Source organism: Mesoplodon bidens (genome assembly GCF_964165515.1).
Source record: "Mesoplodon bidens genome assembly, chromosome: 7".
NCBI lineage: Eukaryota > Metazoa > Chordata > Mammalia > Artiodactyla > Ziphiidae > Mesoplodon > Mesoplodon bidens.
The window spans coordinates 110,129,909-110,150,847 of record NC_138164.1 but is presented as its reverse complement, the minus strand read 5'-3'; the positions used below and the strand labels follow the sequence as shown (position 1 = coordinate 110,150,847).

The window sequence follows — 20,939 nt, the reverse complement described above, 5'->3', positions numbered from 1 at the left end:
GGTTTATCCGGCCCCACCCGACCCCTCGGTCAACTTACAACTTGTGCCTGCAGGTCAGCATGGCTTCCGCCACGGGCAGCTGGTGTGTCACGCCCGCGCCGCTGACGTACTGCATCACCCGCCCGACCACGTCCAGGTGCTCTGCAGAGAAGCCAAGAGACAAACGCCGACATTTCAGCAGGCGAGCCCAAAAACCCTCTCCCAGAGCCCCCTTCCTGAGTCCCACCAGAAGACCCCAGGAGTTGAGGCACGGAAAGGGCTCTAAAGACCCGCTGGCTTGAACCTAAGGAATCATGGAGCAAAGAGCTGTCCTCCCATCCGATCTGCGTGCCGTCCTCCCCAGCCTGCCCCTCCCAGGCTCGGCTCGCCCCTGCCTCCATCTCTGCTTGCAGCGACCTTGGAACCACTGCAGCAGTCTGCCCTCCCCGTCCAACGTCTGCCCGGCACTCCCTGCAAGGCCTGTGGGAGCACTGACCACCTCCCGGCCCCGCAGAGCCCAAGCTCACGCCCATCCCTGCCACCTCTCCTCTGTCTTTCAGGAGCGTTATTCATATTCCCTGCCACCCTCACGGCCCTCATTTCCAGCTGTGCAGAGCAAATGGCACAGACTAAACACATCCAGAGTGGAAGGGCTGCGCTTAATAGGCCTCCTTTTAATAAGTACTGAAAAAAATGAACACGCCACAGGGAGGAGAAGCAGCACGCCCCCCGCCCCTGGCTCTCCAGAAATCAGGCCACATTCTGTCTCGGTCCCTTACGAGGGGCCGTTACCTGACACCGGGGGCTCTGAGCGGTTGAACAGATCTCTCCAGCCAGAATCAAGGAAGGTACTGCTATACCTACTGTCAACGGAGCCCAAGTACTTGGCCACCGGGTGAGAACCTGGTAGGTCGAAACCAGACAAGGAAAGCTGGTGAGGGGGTGAGTAATGACCCAGGCTTCGGTCTGCCTGCCCGTCACTTCCTGGGACCCAGCGCCACCACCCCGCTTCAGGAGTGGGCCCTCCTGAGCCTTTACCGAGGGGAATGATGAGAAAGCGCATGTAGCCCAGCCAGTCGGAGGTCTTGCTGGCCAGCGACTTGACGAAGAAGCGGAGAATGGAGCTCAGGTAGCTCTGGCCGCCCACCGCTGCCACCTTCACCGGCCTCGGCATGGAGGAGTTGCAGTTGCAGCTGGGAAGCAAGGGGAGGGGCACGGCCAGGTCAGGTGGGCCTGCATCCTGCTCAGAGGAAGGCCCCAAGCTCAGACTTCACTTGATCTCAACAGCCCACAGGAAAAAACAAACCAATGAACAAAATAATACAGAGAGAGGCAATAAACCACAGCGCTTTTGCAAAAAGAGAAAAACCCAGGATCAGAGAGGGCAGGGGACTGTCTAGAAGGAAGGCAGAATGGGCCGAGGCTCACGGGGAGACAACTCGGCAGCGCCCTGGGGCTGGCGGTGGGCACGAGCACAGACACCCGGGAACGCCCGCAGCTCTTTCCCACGGAGGGAAGGCCCCGACTCTGGGTAGTCGGAGGGACGGGAGTAAAAGGTCTTGTAAAACCCTGGGCTCTCTCTGCCCGGCCTTCTTCGTCATGGGCTTAAGAAGAGGACGAGGCAACTCAAGGTGTGGCAGGGGACCAGGCGGGGAGGCAGGCGGGCAGGAAGGTGACATCTTCACCCCAACCCTCTGGGGCCAGCCGGGGCATCAGAGCACCGCGGTCTGACGCTGCCCAACCAGGTACCAATTGCGAATTCTTGGCCTGATGAGGCCGGGAGGTTCTCTCACTGCTTAGAAATCAGGGTGGGAGGATGAGGTCAGAGGGAACCCCAAAGGGCAGGAGAAGAGCCGAGCCCTTACTAGCGCTGGATACGGGTGAGCAGGGCAGACAGCACGGCCTGGACCTCCACCGTGGAGCAGGTGCACACGACGGGCTTCCGCTGGTCCTGGAGCAGCTCTGCCACGTACTGTGTGCGGTGGGGGAGGGGAAGGAGCAGGGACACAGGTGAGGCCACGCAGCAGGGGCACTGCCTCCCCACAGGCCAGGAGGGCGGCGAGGCCCAGACCGAGCTGCAGGGCCCCATCCTCTGTCGTTCAGACCACAGCCGGGCAAAGGTCGGGCTTCTGGCAGCCAGCGAGGAGACGGCAGGGCCGGACCCCACGTAGATGGGCTCACGCGGAAATGTGGGAAGACCTAGGGCTCGTTAGGTTCTAACGCGGCCTCTGTCGCCCACACGCGAGGCGGCCCCGGGACCTGACCGGGTGGACGCCGGGAGCGGGAGGGACAGGGGCTGCTGTTGCTCTGCCCCCGCCGAGCGGCCTTCGTGGAGACCAGGGCGCCTCTGGCGTCTCACAGCACTTGGTGCTCCTCGAGGCACCTCCCTTCCGGTATGCTGCCTGAGACACAGGGCCAGGAAGGCAGGCATGACAGGCGATACTGCTGTTTTTTTAAAGCTGAGGAAACCGAGGTACAGAAAGTTGGTGATTTAAGCCCCACACGTGGGAAGACGACGGGACTGGGACTAGAGTCCAGAACTGTGGGCTAAGTTCAGGGCAGGGGGGTGCCTGACAAAGGGGGGTGATTTCCTATTTCCCCACACCTTGCCTTTCAAATCTGTCTCTTGCTCCCCAGAATCTCTCCTCCACAGCCCTGCGACCTTCGATGCTTTACCTGGCCCTGCCAATCAGCGGTGCTCACAAGGATGACGTTTTCTGGGAGGGCTGCATCCGACACCAGGATCTGATTCAGTTGGTCATATACCACCTTTCTTGGAATCTACAAGGACACAAGCGTCTGTTGGGCAGTCCCCAGGGAGCTTGAGGGGAGGGCTGAGAATTCCTGGGGCAGGGGTACTCAGAGAACAGCTACCAGGGACTTGTGTGGGAGACCCGGGATCCCACCGGCCCCGGGGAGCATAAGGGGAAGGAGGGGGATCAAGAACAGGCAAAGCGAGGCCTCAGAACACAGGCTGGGGCGCCAGGAGCACAGCTGGCCGTCCTGCCAGAGTGGGAAGGGCCCCGAAGGGCAATGAAGCAGGGCAGCGGGAGGGGAGGAGGAAGACGACAGCAAGCAGGTGCTCACAGGATGGAAAACGAGGGCAGCGACGGGGAGAGAACTAATGAGAGCAGCAAGGAGGCTGTGTGGGGGGCGCCCCGGCACAGGGAACAAAGGTATTTCAGGAACAGTGATTAACTAGAAGGACAACACCTCGCCCCAGGCACCGGGCTATTCTAGTCCCGGGTTCATTTTCAGCTATAAGAGCGTCAGCTCAGGAAGCCACATGGACACAAACTTCCCTTCCAATGATATGTATCGGGGAAACGAACAGGCCTGCCGTTGACCTCAGGAGAGCAGGAGGTCTGTCGGGGGAGAATCCTTCCCCTGGAGACTGACCTTCAGAGGGAACAGGACTCCCAAGGGCCAGTTCCTTCTGCACCTGCCCCAGCCTCTCTTAGGTCTTTCAATCAAAACATTTTTTTTTTTTTCCTCTCACTGGTGTGGCCTCTCCCGTTGTGGAGCACAGGCTCCGGATGCACAGGCTCAGCGGCCATGGCTCACGGGCCCAGCCGCTCCGCGGCATGTGGGATCCTCCCGGACCGGGGCACGAACCCGCGTCCCCTGCATCGGCAGGCGGACGCTCAACCACTGCGCCACCAGGGAAGCCCAATCAAAACATTTAAATACTGTTGACGTGCCAGCTTGAAACCACTGTAATTGGCCCACAGCAGCACTAAGGGCATCAGAGCTCAGAGCAGACGTCCCGTGAGAGCCGAGGGCTGCTGTCCCTAGAACCGCGGTCCCCGCTCAGTCTCCACTAAGGTCTGATGGGGGCAGAACAAGCCAGAGTCTCCTGCTCCGTCCCCCGCTCCCCACCAACTCCTCAGCAGTGGCAAATAACAAGCATGCTAGACTTCCCCCTTTAGGTCTGTCTTCGAGACTTTATGCAGAGCCGTTCAAAGTACTCCCCGCTCCTCTTCACCCGACCGCCCGAGGAGACAACGGAACAGAGACCAAGGTCCAGGGGCGCCCGACAGGCGGGGGTACCTGCGTGCTGTGGCCCAGGTCCGGGGACCGCTCGCTGTCGGAGCTGTTGGTTCTCTCGCTCAGGGGCTTGGAGAGCTGCCGCTCCTTCAGGGGAGTGCTCCTCTTCTGCCGGGGGGTGTGCACGCCGTCCACTTTGCTGCCACAGACGTGGAAGGAGGCGGTTAGACAGCCCCCTGACCCAGAGCCACGGCCTGCCCCCTCCTCCTGAGGCCCCTCCTGCTGGGCTTCCCTCGTTCTACCTGACGCTTTAGGAGCGTCTTCAAACCCTGAGTACCTGGGAGAGGCAGAGCCCTGGAGGTCCGTTTTACTGGACTTCATCGGAGTTTTGACTTTCTCTGGCACAACCAGACTCGCGCTCACGTCTCCAAACATGTCCTGGTCAGTGATTTCCTGCCACGGAGGAAAGGAAGCAGTGAGGGTTACTTCCCCTCGGTGATCATGGGAGCCTCGTGGTTCCTGCCAGGGCCCATGACCGTCATGAGAAAGTCAGTCCCTTGCTCTCTTTTCCGGGAAGCACAGGGTTCTCCAACTCCTACCCCACCCGACGAGGACACCGTGAGTGTTTAATTTAGCTGAGTGCACCCGCTGTACCGCGCACCATCTCCTGCTATTCAGTCCGTACCCTACGTTTATGAACTGACAACCCACAAACCTGGGCTGATGATCTATAGCTTCTCTAGGTGGGAAGGAGAGTGTTTCACTCAGGAAGTGACATGACTGGAACTTCATTAAAAAAAAAAAATTTTATTTATTTATTTTTGGCTGCGTTGGGTCTTCGGTGCTGCGTGCGGGCTTTCTCTAGTTGCGGCGAGTGGGGGCTACTCTTTGCTGCGGTGCACGGGCTTCTCACTGCGGTGGCTCCTCTTGTTGTGGAGCACGGGCTCTAGGCGCACGGGCTTCAGTAGTTGTGGCTCGCGGGCTCAGTAGCTGTGGCACACGGGGCTTAGTTGCTCCGCGGCGTGTGGGATCTTCCCGGACCAGGGCTCGAACCTGTGTCCCTTGCATTGGCAGGCGGATTTTCAACCACCGCGCCACCAGGGAAGCCCCTAGAACTTCATTTTGAAACGACCGCTGTGCAGTATGGGCCAAAGTGGAAGACGGGTTACTCGGATTACGGGTGAACTACAGGAATGTCGAATCCACCTAAGGCTTTGTCAGACACCAGATCCTTCCTGCAGCATATTATTTACTATAGGAAACATAAGCCTGAAGCAATCCCTCCTCGGGCTCCATTCAGCTAGCAGCTCCCACCGTGAGGCGGATGCGCAGCACACCCCCAGACGGTATTTGGTCAAGTTCTCTGTTCCCTCCCATCTGCTGGGCCCGGCCTCCAGTCCCACCGGCTGAACCGTGGCAGAACCTGCAGGCCCAGCTCAGATGCCCTCCCCTCAGGTGAATGGCTCTGTCCTTCCCGGGCCCCACAGAGCCTCTGCGCCAGGTGTGCCCCGGCTGGCTTTCCTCCCGGAGGTGGATCCATGGTGTTCTCATCTTTTAACCTTCAGTGCTCAACACGTGTTATGTGTGTGGAATTTCAACCTGTGTGTAATTAAATTGGGCACCCCAGCCGATCCATCCCATGCACCCCTGAGCAGCTCCAACATCTCTTAGCGGAAGGAGCTGACTAGTAATCCCTTGGAGACTTAATGCTGTGGGCTGTCTGGCCATTGTAAAAGCGACCTGGAGGAAGGGATGGTTTTTCGGGGGAAGATACTGGTCATCGTATCTGAGAAGTAAACGAGGGTGACAGATAGTGAGAAATTATCGAAATTAGCGCTTGATCAGATCTAACTAAAGGGCAGAATGGGGACATTTCTAGTTTGCTAGTTTGGGGAAGAGCGTTATATTCCATGGGTAAGGATTCTGGGAGGAAGGGCACTCAGTACATTCACAAGTCCACAGAGTTAGGCCAAAGTTTCAGGGCAATCATCAGGATCTTTTTGCCTTTATTTCTAAAGGCACCAAAGACTATTTCAAACAGCTGGAACAGGAGCCCGAACCATACATACCAGAGTGTCTGTTTCAGTCAAGCTGTCATCTTGATTTTTAATCCAAGCAGATTTGACTTTTTCTAAAGCAGCCAATTCCATCTGCAAAAGTTATAATAATTAGTCATCATCAATCCAGATAACCACCACTCTAACTTGTTTTCTAGGTCCCTTGGAAGCTCAAAATACTTTCACTTAATCTGATGACCTCACAAAATCTTTGGGACTTTCATCTTACAAGGAGCATATTTTTGTGAAAACTGAGCTTCAGAAAGGTCAGTTATTTTGCGATCGTTAAATTAATAACACAGCGAGATGCGGAACCCAGAAATTCTGACTCTCACAAGATGTCACCAGGAAAGAGAAGCTCAACATTCAGATGGCATGGCTGTGGGATGCGTCAGTCTTAACCCTGGATTCGGTAAACACCCTTGCCCAGGAGGGGCACACAGGGCCTCTTCTGCTGTCAGAGTTGCTAAGAAGAAAGGGGAATCTCAGAGTTCACGTCTTTGATTTCGAGACTAAAGACATCCATGGTAGCCAAATGCTTTTTGCTTGGTAGAAATATCTGGAAAACCCTCAAACAGAATATACTAAGCCATTTAGGTGTGAAATAATTCTCCCTTTGTCCCCAACTTTTATTAGCATTTCTCATAAATATTAAAAATGTACTTTGCAGATACAGATACATAACCAGATTTCTCACACTTGCTAATGCTGCTTCTGGCTGTGCAGACACCAATGTCAAAATCATAAGCAGTTGCGGGTTGTGGGTCTTAGCTATGGGGAAAGTCCTGGCCTCAGTGGGTCTCTGGTTCTTGTGGGGAACCAAGGAATCAGAAAGGATCAAGGATATCCCACCTCCTCCCAATGACCCAAACAAAGCCTTTTCTCTGAGTAAATAACAGAGTACAGAGAAATGGCCCAATAAGCTCAAGGGGCCACTCAGCAAACTAATGAACAAGGACCACAAAAGTAGGCCCACGTCATACGCTAAACCAGGGTTTCTCCACGTGGGCACCGCCGACATCTGGGGCGGGTCTTTCTTTGCTCAGGGGCATCTTGTGCAGGATTTGAGCTACATCCCTGCTTCCACCCACTAGATGCCAGGAGCAGCCCCTTATCCCCTATCACCCCCGCTGTGAGAAACAGAAATGTCTCTAGTCCTTGCCAAATGTCCCTTGGGAGGCAAAATCACCCTTGGTTGAGGACGACTGCTCTGAGCCGTCTGCAAAACTAACCTAACACACTTTATCCAGACCCTGTGACCCCTGAGGGGGAGACGGTTTGGCTCAGAGCCACGCACAGCAGGTTGCCTCCAGATTGCACGGCTAGCTCATTTACACATTGTCTGTATGAATAACCGGTGTTAACAGAGTCCACACTCCCAGAGAACTCTTCATCAGACTTAAGACTGAAGATGGTTTCACTCAATTTGGGATCTCAGCATGACAAATGAATTAAACACGTTTTAAAGAGGAGGAATCGGGGCGATAACACCATCCTACTGGAAGGCTCTCAGGCAGCAGCCCTGTGGTCCAGCCCTCCGACAGCAGAGCGGTGTTTCACGGCACAGCGCTGTGCTGAGATGTGCTGAGTGCTCTAAGGTGGACTCGGGGTGGGGCACCTGCGGGCTGTGCACTGACTCTTCTGGATGTTTTAGTCAGTCCCACCGGGAGCAAACTCCCGATTCTCCCAGTTCTTCTTCCTGCTTCTATAAATACTTTAGGCTTTTCTCACCCCAGCAGCGCAGTAGCTGTGTTGCCTAACTGTGTGGCTCCGAGGCAGATGTGGCGGTGCAAGGCGCTGTGCCTGGGGGCGACGCTGGCTGCTGCTGCAGGGGGTGCACGTGCTTGTGTGTGTGTGTGCGCACGTGGAGGGGGCAGAGTGCGGTGGCACTTTAGGCTCCCAAGTTTACGAAGTACTGGTCCCTAGCACCATTAGTTACAGTGCTGTGGAATTAGCAACTTTTAGCAGCAGGCAGTCCTGGCGGAAAGTCTCCATCTCTTGGCCGCCCCTACTGAAGCGCTGTCGGGGCCTCCTGTTATCAGCTCCAAGAACCAAATTATGTTGCTACTGTGTGCTCAAGTCTTGGGAAAACTCGACAGCTGTAATAATTTGTATCAGCAGAAATTCCTTCTGGTTCTAGTGATAAAACTGAACCCTCTGAAATTTGGGGAACAAAAAGGAAGGTTAAGAAAAATAAATGAATAACAATGCTAGGAAATCAGGGAAGAGAGGACAAAAGCTGGGCAGCATGTGCATGCCTGCCTGTGGATGCACCATCCCCGTATGTTTTCCCTAATACGTTTAGAAGTTCTCTGTGTAAGAGCTCAGCCTCGCTCTGTAGTTTCCAAAGTGTCTTTCATACTAAAGGATTCCAAAGTTCCACACCCACATCAAGACATATGGAGCTCTTCAAAATAGAAATATCGCAGAGAACCAGCAAAGTCTGAAATCTGGCCCAGGGAACCAGAATTTGAAGAACTCACTAAAAAGACATCTAGATTCTATCAATTTCAGGAGTCCAGAGCTGGAATGGCTCTCAGGGTCTATAATAACAATGGCAAAGCAGCTTACATTTACTGATGCTTCCCATGCCGTAAATCAATCCAACCATCAATCAAGCGCCATGCTGGAGGCTTTAGCTGCCTTTTCCCACTGGATCTTCAAACTGCCTTGTAAGGCATGTCCTTTTTACATGCAATTTGTAGATGAGGACACGAAGTCTGGGTAACTGCCCAGATCACACAGTCAGTGCAGTGCAGTGCAGTGGAGTCAAGATTCAAACCCAGAAGTCTGACTCCAGAGCATGTGCTCTCAAACCAGCCCTACCCTGCCCCAAAGAAATGTTTGGCTTGAACAGGGATCCTTAGGCCATCACACTGTAAAGACTGATACTCCATTGACTTTTGAGCTAACTGGGCTCCTGGGCCAACACCTTTACTTCACAAGTAAGGCACCTGAGGCCCAGAGCATCAAGGTGATTTTTCTCTTTAAATTTTATAAGCCATGCAGCTGAGACTAAATGTAGAACCTACAAATTCTATCAACCCAGAAACAGCTTCATTAGTAGAAAGTAGTTTCTCTTACTGATTTAGTAACGACGATCCCTAAAATTTATTGAGCGGTCACCATATGTTAGGTGTCACGCTTAGCATTTCTGGGGCATTAATCTCATTTAAAATTTGATTGCATTGTGTTACAGTAGGGCCCTTGTTTTGCATTCCTAGGACACCGTAAGACAGTCCTCCCCTGGCCAGGTCCCAGGTTTCTCTCTAGAAGAGTCATCCCTTATATTTATACTCGCTATGGAATCTGGCTCCAGTGGCCAATGATCTGTCCACGTGGACAGTGATGATTCAGCAGGGCCATCCAGCAGCCCCCTTGCGAGAAAGAGCAGCCCCAAGCCACATCCTGAGCAGAACTAGTCAAGTAAGGCCTCCTCAGCCTCAGATCATAGGAACCTGGGCTGGAAAGGCTGAGAGTGCCCGGTCTGCAAGTGGCGGGCCTGAGGTTTCTCTGGGGAGGGATTCTCGGTGGGGGCTGCCATTTCCCATCCCACATTTACTCGCTAAGGCCACGTGGTGCCGCTGTTCTAGGGCCGGATCACCCTGCTGCGCCTTCAGTAGGGAGAGGGATTACGTGGACGACAGCGCCACCTGGTGGCAGCAGGCAGTCCATGAACTTCCGCAGACACCTGGGACCGGCGGCAGGCAGCCCTTCCATAGACAGTGCTTTCTTTTCAGGTGATGGAGAGCCTCACAGGCCTCAGGTCGTTTCCTCACAATTAATACCTACGCGCAGGGTGAGTTCTGTATTCCCTCTGTTAAAGCGGCAAGAGCAGGAGGACTTAAAGGATTCAGTTTTTTTGATCTACAGAGAAGACACTGGGCTTTCAAAGCAAACCGAAAACTGCACTAAAATCAGGCACGTCATCCTGCCTTTGGTCATAAACAAGGGGGAGGGCAGCTTCCTAGGGCCCGAGGCAGGTACAGCATCAACCCGGGCCTCTGCCCCTGCTCCACTGCTGGGGAGAGCCTTCCCAAAGAGCGACAGAGCGTGGTCCTGGGGTGATGTGGAGCTCTGGGGTGTGCAGTAGACAGCTCCTTTTCCCTCTGGCTCGCCAGGCAAAATGGAAACCAGCCCACCGAGTTCTAAATTCTTCGACGGCACTGCCCACTTTCTGAATAAAGCCCATGTAATTTCTCCTGGACAGACCTTGGGTCCTTCCTGCCCCTTTGCATCCACCCTCTCCCCAGCCTGGATGCAGAATCGCCACCACTGGCCGGGTGCCACACTCCCAGCTACCACATGACGGGCGTTGAGGAAGAGGTCTTGAGGCACTGTGTGTTCCGGGAGGGAAGGAGCCAGGTCATGGTGGGAACAGACCATAAAGAACACCCGCCTGGCCACAGCAATATCCTCAGAGCACTAGAGCCCAGCAGGACTGAGATGACAACTGAGGCTGAAACAAGATGAGATGGCCCGCAGGTCCCAAATGAGCCAGGAGCAGAGGGCCCAGTGTTAAGCCCTGACTCTCCCCTGGTCCCACTCCCGCACCCCACAGCCATTGGTCTTGCTCACAGGGCTGGTGCTGTCTTTGCCGAGGCTGCCCTTGCTGTTGAGGCTGCCAATCTCCGTCTGTGAGCTGGACTGCGACATCCCCTCAAAGAAGGGCCTGTGGCAAAGAAGCACAGCCAGGGTCAGTGGCCGCCAGGGCCCAGAACAGCAGCTCACAGACAGCCAGGCAGAGCTGGTGTTCAAGAAAGATCGACAACCCGGGCTTCGAGGATGCCGGCGAGGAAGGACACAGCCGAGGCTGGACCAGTAGGGACCTGGACCGAAGGACTTCAGGAGAGTCCTATCGGGGCTTTTGTCGGTTAGAGGCTAAAGCAGCGAGCTTTATCCAGACGGCAGGCGGTTCAGAAGGGGTGAGGAACCGAGATTCCCGGGTAATGGTGTGTGGGGGGTGGTGAGGGAGGGGAGTCTAGGAGATTGCCATGGCCTAGAGAGACAGTGTGACAGAGGGGGTGCGGGCCTCACTTGAGCTTGGGCTTTGGCGTGCTGAGGATGCTCTCTGTCTCCTCCATCTCGGGACCACTGTCGCTGGGATTGTACATCTCCAGACTGTCATACAGCTCGTCCAAGTCTTCTTCCACTTCTCGTATCTGTTCTCGGGATACGTGTTCCAGCCCAAAGCCCACCTGTGGGAGAAAACAAAACCCTGGAGTCTGGGGCTACCCCTATTAACAACATGGCAGACAGGAAACTCCTTCCTCCTGGGCAGGCCCCACTGGCGTCCCTACGCAGTCCCCTGAAGGGACGTGCCATAGTTTCACGCTCATCAGGGTGGTCTTGGTGTCCTTTCTGTGATTTGATCCTGAGAGCAGGGACGTGGTGAGGCCACCGTCCCCTCTCAGAGCCTCCCTAGTGCTCCCCACGCCGGGTACCGGCGTCAGGAAGAAGAGTGGGGCTGAGACGGTACTTCTCCCGAGGAACAGGCGCAGGGAAACCCAGACGCCTGGGGCCCTGGCGGGCTCGTGCTGGCCTCCTCTAGAGCCCGCAGGGGACAAATCTCCATCCCTGTCTCAGTCCACTGAGAAGAGAGCCCATGAAAACTGGCTCCAGGCCTGCCAGAGCCCAGGGAAGGCACTGCTTCTCTCAGCGGCCAGTTCCTGACGCCGTGGAGGAGGCTCCCACCTCACAGGCTGCTTCTCACGATGTTCCCCTCGGGGCAGGAGGGAAAACTGAACAATAGCAACTGGATCTGTGCTGGACACCCCACACCCGAAAGCTGGGCAGAAGCATGTGCCCCTGCTTCGAGTACCATGGAACCTTGGGTGCTACATGTAAATCTTTCCTTCTCTTTTCAAGTAGCGGAACGCCCTCCTTTAGCTACCCCCTCACATGGGGTTCCTGGAATCTGGACTCCAGATTGTGCGCCAGGAACAAGGGTGAAACTCCGGGAATTCTACTCACCATCCAGCTCGGGAGTAAGGGGTCGTACCTCATCTGAAACTTTAAACCGCTTCAGGAGGGCCACAAACTTCTGTTTGATGTTAGGTTGCTGTAGGGACAAAGCCACAGTAGTCCTCAGCCAGCAGCCCCCTGTGGACGGCGATCACTTCCAGTCGGCAGAGTGATCGAGGGCCCGCTTTGGTGAAGAACCGGGGCCACACTCCCAGCCCAGTAACTGCCCATGGTCACCTCCCGCTCATCCCTTTCTCTAGAACTTCAGAACCACGGTGAGAGCCACCTGTATACACACAGGTTCCTCAAACTCGACGTTTCCAAAACGGAGCTCACCCTCTGCGCTGTGCATTCCCCCTCCTGGTCACCCAGGCACCGAGGAGTCACTGAATCTGAACCCGGAGTCTCCCCTGACCCCCAGCCCAGGGCTGCTGACTCCTACCCTCTTGTCCACCCAAATCCCACCGCTTCCGTCCAGCTTCCTTCCTCACCCCTCTCTGGGGCCACCAACCGCCCTCAACTAGCTCCTCCCACCCCACTTCCAGTCTCATTCCCTCCAGAGTCCACTGTGACTGTTCCACATGCAGATCTCACCTCGTCACTCCCCAGATGAAAGGCCTTCACTGGCCCCAGAGCCTCAAGAACTTGGGTGTCACCCTGTGTCTGCTGAGGGCTGGCTCTGCCTGACCCTGGCCTCACCCACCACCCAACTCCTCACACCCCACTTAGGTGGGAACTAACGGCTGACGACTTGGCACCCCTCTGGGCCATTTACATGGTAACTTCTGCCTTGACTAAACATCGTCCCCAGATCCGCTTGGCACAGTTCTATTTACTCTTAGAAAACCCATCTCCTGGCATCTTGCCCACGAAGCTGTCCTGCTCAGAGCCGGTCACTTTCCCCCTAGGGCCATCGCTGCCCCTGATGCAGAGCTCGTCTGGCGCCTGCCCTACGGGCTTACGGTCACTTGTGTAGACGGGTCTGTGTCACTGGACACTGTGAGCTCCCTGACGGCATGGGCCGGGCCTTCCTTATCTCTATGTGTCCAACCCCAGGCACAGCGACTAGCTTGTGGCCCTCAGCACCTCCTGACTGGATGACAGACTCACCACCTGGGGATGGGGGAGACTAACTTGTGGGTGAGACTGAGCTGGGCCTTCAAGAAAGGGCGGGGCTCCCCAAGGTGGAAGGGCACCCACAGCAGAGGAGGAACGGGAGCCACAGCGACCGCGACGCAGAAGACGGTTCAGAGAACGCCGAGTCAATTAACATGTCTAGAACAAAGTGCTCTTGGTAGAGAGAGAAGGATTCATGTGCACGGGAGACAGGAATGAAAGGACAATTACTCTGGAAATCTGATTGGAAAGTGCCTGCAGTTAACACAAAAAATAATAACACCTTTCGGGGAGTGGGCGTCAAAGGAGCACTGAGCTCTGGTCGTATAACCGGTGAAGCTACGGAGGCGACCACAGGAAGAGGCGATTTATACAGCTCCAGGGGGCACCTTTGGGAAGAAAACGGGGCCTCTTTGTGGTTACAGCACAGGAAAAAGAAAAACTTAGCAGGAGGAGCCACAACAGAGAGCGACCTCCAGCCTCTGCCTGATATCAGAGCACAGGGTGGGCTGGAGGCCAGGATGGGCCTTACCCGGCCTAGGAGCACCTATCAAGGATTAGAAGCCTGAGGCCATGAAACAGTTCAAACGCGCGCTCTAGTCATCATCCAGTGGGGGAATCAAGGCCTCAGCCTTGAGGATTTATCATACATTGAAGCCCAGGGATACCCAAGGATGCCTGGAGAGAGGACAGTGTGTTTCGCAGTGGACCAGGCTCAGATACGACATGTTCGGAAGGTCTGGCCTCCACTTATTTCACTCCTGAAGGTGACGGGAATCTCTGCTCTCGGGGTCCCTGGGCTGCTCTGTGCTAGAGAGAATCAGGATGCCTCTGGGGACAAATGAAACTGTGAACTTCTCTTCCAAAAAGCTCCTGGCACTTTTGACTCCCCCGCACTCTGGCACGGGAACCCCAGAAGAGGTCAAAGTTAACCTAGAAATTCAGGTATTAAGCATCTCAGTCCAGGACTCTAATTTCACCAAAAGTAGTGACCCCTGAGGAGTTCGTGTGCAGGAGACGCAATCCAAAGGCCTCTGGTCTCTTAAGGTTCTGGATCCATTAAGGCAGGCACTGTATCAAGCCCACAGTTCCAAGCACTAGCCTACTATTTCTGGCTAAGTTCAACAAATGATTCCAAATGGAGATGCTCCTAGAGAGGACTGGACTTGTCTATGCAGTGGACAGTACGAAACCTGAAGTAATCACCTGGAGAAGGGAGGGAGGGTGTCTGAGGGGTTCTGCTCCCCAAGGAAGCATCTGTTCCAAAGTCTACAACAAGTTTTCTCAACCTTTCTTCTATCCTAAGATAACCTGAAGAATATAACACGCTCCTATCAGTAACGCCGGTTCTCTGCAACAGTGATGCTTAATTAGCTGGTGGTGGAGGTGGAGGTACCGAGGGGTGTATCACAGCCTTGAGGGCATGGCCCTGTGCAGATGTTAAAAAGCCCCCAGGGGGCTTCCCTGGTGGCGCAGTGGGTGAGAGTCCGCCTGCCGATGCAGGGGACACGGGTTCACGCCCCGGTCTGGGAAGATCCCACATGCTGCGGAGCGGCTGGGCCCGTGAGCCATGGCCGCTGAGCCTGTGCTCCACAACGGGAGAGGCCACAACAGTGAGAGGCCTGTGTACAGCAAAAAAAAAAAAAAAAAGCCCCCAGGAAGTCTGAATCCACCACTCCCATCCTACCCCCCGATTGAAAATCTCTGCTAAAACATTCCCCGGACCTTGGAGGCTCACCCTTGTGATGGCAGACGTTGAGGTTAGTTTCCTCCGGGTCTTCTTTACTTTCCGAAGATCCTCATCTTCATAGAACAGGTCCTAAGTGGGTAGGGGGATGGAATGAGGTTGGGAAACCCTAGGAGGGTCTGTAACTGCTTCTCGGCAGCTTTATTGAGGGGCTGTGGAAAGTTACCTGCCCGTGTAGTGGATCATCACTGCCTTCCTGTTCTGATGAGAAACTCTCCTCCTCTTCCTCAGAATAATTGTCAATATCAGGAGAACGGTCTGGAAACAGACACCTTAATAAGATGACCTCGCAGGGGGAAGATCTGGTCTAAGAGGCTCTGGCTGGCTGGAACCATGCTCTCCTCAAGTGGAAACGCAGCTGGGGTGGAGGAGAGCGCCCCGACCCCCGCCTTTCATTTCCAGGGAGCTCTCAGCCCCTCTTTCCTAGCAACGTGTTAGGCTTTCCTGGGATGGAGATCAGCTGATGGGGAGGGCTTCCCACCACCGCACACGTCCTACCAGACAGCTTGGATTTAATTCCTTCGTGGTCAATGGGCTGGCTGGACAGGGAGTAGATCTTTATTTCTGCCACAGGCACGGAGACATCCTTCACGTTGCTGTGCAGGCCAAGTACCAGGGCGCCTTCGTTCGGGTGCTGCATCACCTATGAGCACGGGGCGGCCACGGACACACCTCGCTATGGACAGTGCCGCAGGGCAGCCCGTTTTCACAAATCCCAACGGACAGGCGAGCCACTGGGAACGGCGTTCTGCTAACACATTTTCTTTTTCACTATCTTCCAGATTCACGCCTACTGTTCTCCTATTGCCTGTCTCACTTTACCTTTTTTTTTTTTTTCTTTTTGGCTGTGCCACGCGGCTTGTGAGATCTTAGTTCCTCCGCCAGGGATTGAACCAGGGCCCACGCAGTGAAAGTGCGGAGTCCCAACCACTGGACCGCCAGGGAAGTCCCCAGTCTCACTTTAAAACTACTTCCAGAAGTGTCAGCCACGGGTCAGGCCATGTGCTTAGAGATAAAAATCAAGGCCTGAGATTGAAAATGACTGCTTATCTCTAGGACTGCATTTTAGTTTAAGTCTTTCACAGAGAGACTAGCTCTCAAGGCTGCATGAGGCCGGCCTGCAGACCATGGCCACCTGTACCAGGCCACCTGTGCCTGGCAATAAGGGCTTGACACAGCTGGCAAAACGTGCCATCCACATACTTCACTCCCCCCAGGCCCTCTTTCTGATACAAAACATGAAGAGGAGAGAAAGATGGGCTGGGACTATCTCATCTTTTACTATGGCCACAAAATTTTTCTTACTTAATGTTCTAAAATACAGAAATAGGTTTTAAAATTGATTTGTGGCCCCTTTCCTCTTCCCCTTGGTCAGGGCTGAGAAGATTCACCAGGCACAAATGAGCAAACATACTGAGAAGGGAATTAAAAACATGAAAAGGAGAAAGCCTAGAGGAACCCCAAAGGTGCTGATTGGAACTGACTGGAATGTGAGCTCATGATCAGATAGATACAGATGTGGAAATAGACATGATATGTATGTATATACATGTGCATATGCATATGTATACATGTATTTCCTAGCTCCGTCTGCTGAGAGGGAGGAGAAGCAATGATACCCCAATTGGGAAAATGAGCACCTCTAGCATCTAGATCTTGGTTTCTAAATACCATTCTTTGCTAAAAGGAACCAGGGCTCTTTGGAGGATCAGTTCATTCTGAGGCTGGGTCAGGGAAAATACATGATGAGCCTGTAATATTTTGTACCAGAAACTAAAGAAGCATGTAAAGAACGAGGAGGCATATAAAAAAGGATATAGGAATCAGCTTGAAGAGGCTCTTACTGGCCAAATTCGAGATAATTTGAGCATCAAAATAAATAATGATAGTAGCAGACTAAACCCCACTGAATTAAACAGGAATCCACAGATCCATAACTGACACAAAGAAATGAATCAATCAGTAAATGGGGAAGAAGGGAAAGCTGTATCTTACAGCAGATGGCCAACTAATAAATAGAGAAGGAACGGTGGGATTGGAAATTCACTGTCTGGCAAACATCAAAGTAATGACTGATTCCGGCAAGAATCATTAATAGAGGCTAAAACTACTTGGTGAAGATATGAGGGGAAAAGAGACTGTTATATAGTCTCAAAATATCTCCTCCCCATAAAATGTTTTTTTTCATTGGTAAGAACAAAATATGTATCAATTAACTTTATACTGGAAATCCTGGCACACACCATCTTAAATTAACCAAGCGATAAGAGTTAGCCTCACCAGTAACGGAACAAATCAACACTGAGTGCTGCGTGCATTACTGCTGCAGTAATTCTGCCAAAAGCGCAGAAGCTGAATGTAAATCTTCAGAAAACATCAGACAAATCTGAACTGAGGCACATTCAATAAAGAGCCTGGGGCTTCCCTGGTGGCGCAGTGGTTGAGAGTCCGCCTGCCGATGCAGGGGACACGGGTTCGTGCCCCGGTCTGGGAAGATCCCACATGCCACGGAGCAGCTGGGCCTGTAAGCCATGGCTGCTGAGCCTGCGCGTCCGGAGCCTGTGCTCCCCAACGGGAGAGGCCACAACAGTGGGAGGCCCACGTACCGCAAAAAAAAAAAAAAAAAAAAAGAGCCTGTACTCTTAAAAAATGTCAAGGGCATGAAAGACAAAGAAAATCCAAGGGACTGCAGGTCGAGGGAGACGAATGAGACAAGAGCTAAGTGCAGCCCATAATCCCAGATGAAACCCTGGGCCTGCAAAGGACATCCCTGAGTCGCTTGGCATGACCTGGGTGGGGACTGCGGGTTAGAGGGCAACCCTGTGTCGGTGCTCATGTCCTGATCTTCGTGGTAGACCCAGTACGTATTAACTATGTGTGATGGGGCACCAGCTTACTTTTGGTGGTTCAGAAAAGAAAACAACTGCATAACGTGTATGTAGGAGACAATAATAAGGCAGATATGTTAACACTGATGAATCTGAGTGAAGGGTAGATGGGAATTCTTTATACTATTCTTACAACTTTTCTCTAAGTTTGACATTTTTTTAAAAGTTAAAGAAAAAACTTTTCATGAGGGAGAAAGTTCTCGATAAAAAGAAGTGCGTCCTGAATTTCCAATAAAAGAATTAATTTGTAACACAGAACACCCAAAACACCCAAACAGCAGGCTGGGAAAATCACTGGCTGGGCTGGTGTCTCTCGTAGGCTCCGAAAGGCTGACTGTCCAGAGGCCGCCCTCTCTCACCTCTGCCATGTTGATGAGCCCCACGGCCAGGGTCTTATAGCCCAGGATGGTCCGGTTCTTGTAACGCTTTCTCCTCTGCAACATGATCTGCAGCTTGTTGGCATCTCGCTTCAGGAAATGAGGGTACTGCCGAGCACAAAACAGAGCCAAGCACAGTTAATCAGCAACTGGGTCCTCGGTGGGTCTTGGTGCTGCGAGAGGACGTGCCACCTTCCTGTGCTTCACTGGCTCCCAGCTGCACGAGGGGGTGATAGGGGCGAGGGGAGCGCCTGGCTTCCACTCCGCAGCGGGGTGGTCCACACACGCTCAGAAAACAGCCTCCTCCCTTGCCAGATAATCGGGTGTCCGTGCACTGCAACCTGGGGTACTGGTATTATGTGGAGAGACAGACATACTGGGACGGATAAGGAGGAGAAGGGAAGGGATGGAGGTTGCAGTATGGGGGCAAAACAAGACTGAAGCATCCGCCTCTGCTGGGGGGCATGGCGTGGATTACCAAGGAGAGGAGACGGGGCCGAGTGCGGTGGGATGGTGGGGTTAACAGCTCTGTCTGAGGAAAAGGGGAAGAAGAATGAGAGGCAAAGCATTACACACAGGATGGATAAACAACAAGGTCCCCCTGTAGAGCACAGGGAACTATATTCAATAGCCTGTGATAAACCATGATGGAAAAGAATATGAAAAAGAATGCATACACACACACACATATATAGATATGTATAACTGAATCACTTTGCTGTACAGGAGAAATTAACACATTTTATTTTATTTTTTAGTGCTTTTCATTTATTTATTTATTTACTTCACATCTTTATTGGAGTATAAATGCTTTACAATGTTGTGTTAGTTTCTGCTGTACAACAAAGTGAATCAGCTATACATATACATATATCCCCATATCCCCTCCCTCTTGAGCCTCCCTCCCACCCTCCCTATCCCATCCCTCTAGGTCGCCACAAAGCACCGAGCTGATCTCCTTGTGCTATGCAGCAGCTTAACACAACACTTTAAATCAACTATACTGCAATTAAAAAAAAACAGGGTTTCCCTGGTGGCGCAGTGGTTGAGAGTCCGCCTGCCGATGCAGGGGACACGGGTTCGTGCCCCGGTCTGGGATGATCCCACGTGCCATGGAGCGGCTGGGCCCGTGAGCCATGGCCACTGAGCCTGCGCGTCCGGAGCCTGTGCTCCGCAACGGGAGAGGCCACAACAGTGAGAGGCCCGCGTACCGCAAAAACAAAAACAAAAAACCAAAGAACGATTTGTGGTGTACTTTTCAGCAGCCCATCTGGGTCTTGGCGCCCTTGCTGTGGCTGTCTGGGTGATCTCTCTGGTCCTCCAGGCCGGCCACAGAAGCTCTAGGTGACTTTAAATCACTGGGCTATGGCTGTTCTCAGATAAAACAGTCTCCAGATTAGAGGACTGTTCGGGATTGGGCTAGACATGGCATATTAATGACCTACGACTGAGCAGGTTCCCACCTGCAGGGAGAAGGTTAACTGGAGCTCCGTTTCCACCAACCCACTGGCTGGAAGGATGATCTCGTTGGAGCGAAGAATCCTTTTTGAACCCTGAAACCAAGAAAAAATAGGTCAAAGCTGTATCACCAAAAATCAGACCAAAAGAAATACTGTTTGCAAACAACATCTAAACTCTACAAAGATTCTTACCAGTTCAAGTATTCCACCAGTCTTTTTGTTGTACTTGATCAAAATCAAGCCACTACCACAGATATGATTTTACATGTATTATGCTGTCCGTTTGCAAAGGGTTTTCACATGAAAATGATTTGTTACTGCATCCGAGTTCTCCTCTCCCACCGCTCCTGAGGGAGAGGCAGTGGTGTCGCACCCCAAGGCGTGGCAGTTCTCCCCACGCACCTCAGCCGCCCTCCTCCCGTCTGACACTTCGGCCACACTGTTCCGTCTCTGGGCATTTCCACATTCTGTTTCCTCTTCTTGGATATTCTTTCATGCTTCTGTACACAGCTAACCAACTCACCTTCCCAGTCTCAGTTTGATATAATTTTTTTTCCAGGAACTCTTCCTTTTAGCACGGCTCCCCCCGCCCCCGCTTCCCGTGCCGTGCTCCCCGGCACCCCCGCTCCGCCAAACCTAACGCTGGGTTAAACACCATAGTGTTTTTAGCTCTTAAAAATAAAGTTGGGCTTCCCTGGTGGCACAGTGGTTGAGAGTCCGCCTGCCGATGCAGGGGACACGGGTTCGTGCCCCAGTCCGGGAGGATCCCACATGCCGCAGAGCGGCTGGGCCTGTGAGCCATGGCCGCTGAGCCTGTGCGTCCTGAGCCTGTGCTCCGCAACAGGAGAGGCCTCAACAGTGAGGGGCCCGCGTTCAGCAAATAAATAAATAAATAAAGTTGGGTTAAACTGTTCCTCAATGTAAAAAGAGATCAGCAGGAGAGCCTGAGGAATGCCCGTATATTTATAAAAATTACTTTAGGGCTTCCCTGATGGCACAGTGGTTGAGAGTCCGCCTGCCGATGCAGGGGACACGGGTTCGTGCCCCGGTCCGGGAGGATCCCACATGCCGTGGAGCGGCTGGGCCTGTGAGCCATGGCCGCTGAGCCTGCGCGTCTGGAGCCCGTGCTCCGCAACGGGAGAGGCCACAGCAGTGAGAGGCCCGCCTACCGCAAAAAAAAAAAAAGACTACTTAAAAAAAAATTGAGTTTAACACAGTGAAGTGCCCCGATCTCCAGTATACAGATCGATGAGTTAGTAAATGTATATACCCGTGTAACCCACATCTCTATCAAGATGTAAAGCATTGGTATTACTCTGGAAAAATCCCTTGTGATGCCTCCCAGTCAATCCTGCACTCCTGTC

At 53.3% G+C, this 20,939-nt stretch overlaps 1 protein-coding gene across 2 annotated transcripts in view; it reads right to left on the bottom strand.

Annotated features, from left to right (window-relative positions):
• Window positions 1–20,939, bottom strand: part of PACS1 (phosphofurin acidic cluster sorting protein 1) — a 147,925-nt gene that overhangs the window by 8,861 nt on the left and 118,125 nt on the right. Inside the window, exons 3-18 of one of the 2 annotated variants that reach the window (XM_081238800.1) lie at window positions 19,579–19,668; window positions 18,098–18,223; window positions 15,349–15,493; window positions 15,017–15,108; window positions 14,842–14,922; window positions 12,025–12,084; window positions 11,061–11,221; window positions 10,602–10,695; window positions 6,037–6,116; window positions 4,304–4,423; window positions 4,030–4,165; window positions 2,656–2,760; window positions 1,845–1,951; window positions 1,018–1,172; window positions 772–882; window positions 39–141 (exon numbers count right to left, since the gene is read on the bottom strand). In XM_081238800.1, coding sequence (XP_081094926.1) covers window positions 39–141; window positions 772–882; window positions 1,018–1,172; window positions 1,845–1,951; window positions 2,656–2,760; window positions 4,030–4,165; window positions 4,304–4,423; window positions 6,037–6,116; window positions 10,602–10,695; window positions 11,061–11,221; window positions 12,025–12,084; window positions 14,842–14,922; window positions 15,017–15,108; window positions 15,349–15,493; window positions 18,098–18,223; window positions 19,579–19,668 — 1,766 coding nt within the window. Of the gene's footprint in view, window positions 1–38; window positions 142–771; window positions 883–1,017; window positions 1,173–1,844; window positions 1,952–2,655; window positions 2,761–4,029; window positions 4,166–4,303; window positions 4,424–6,035; window positions 6,117–10,601; window positions 10,696–11,060; window positions 11,222–12,024; window positions 12,085–14,841; window positions 14,923–15,016; window positions 15,109–15,348; window positions 15,494–18,097; window positions 18,224–19,578; window positions 19,669–20,939 lie in introns of both variants that reach the window. The other variant, XM_081238801.1, reaches the window with a different exon arrangement.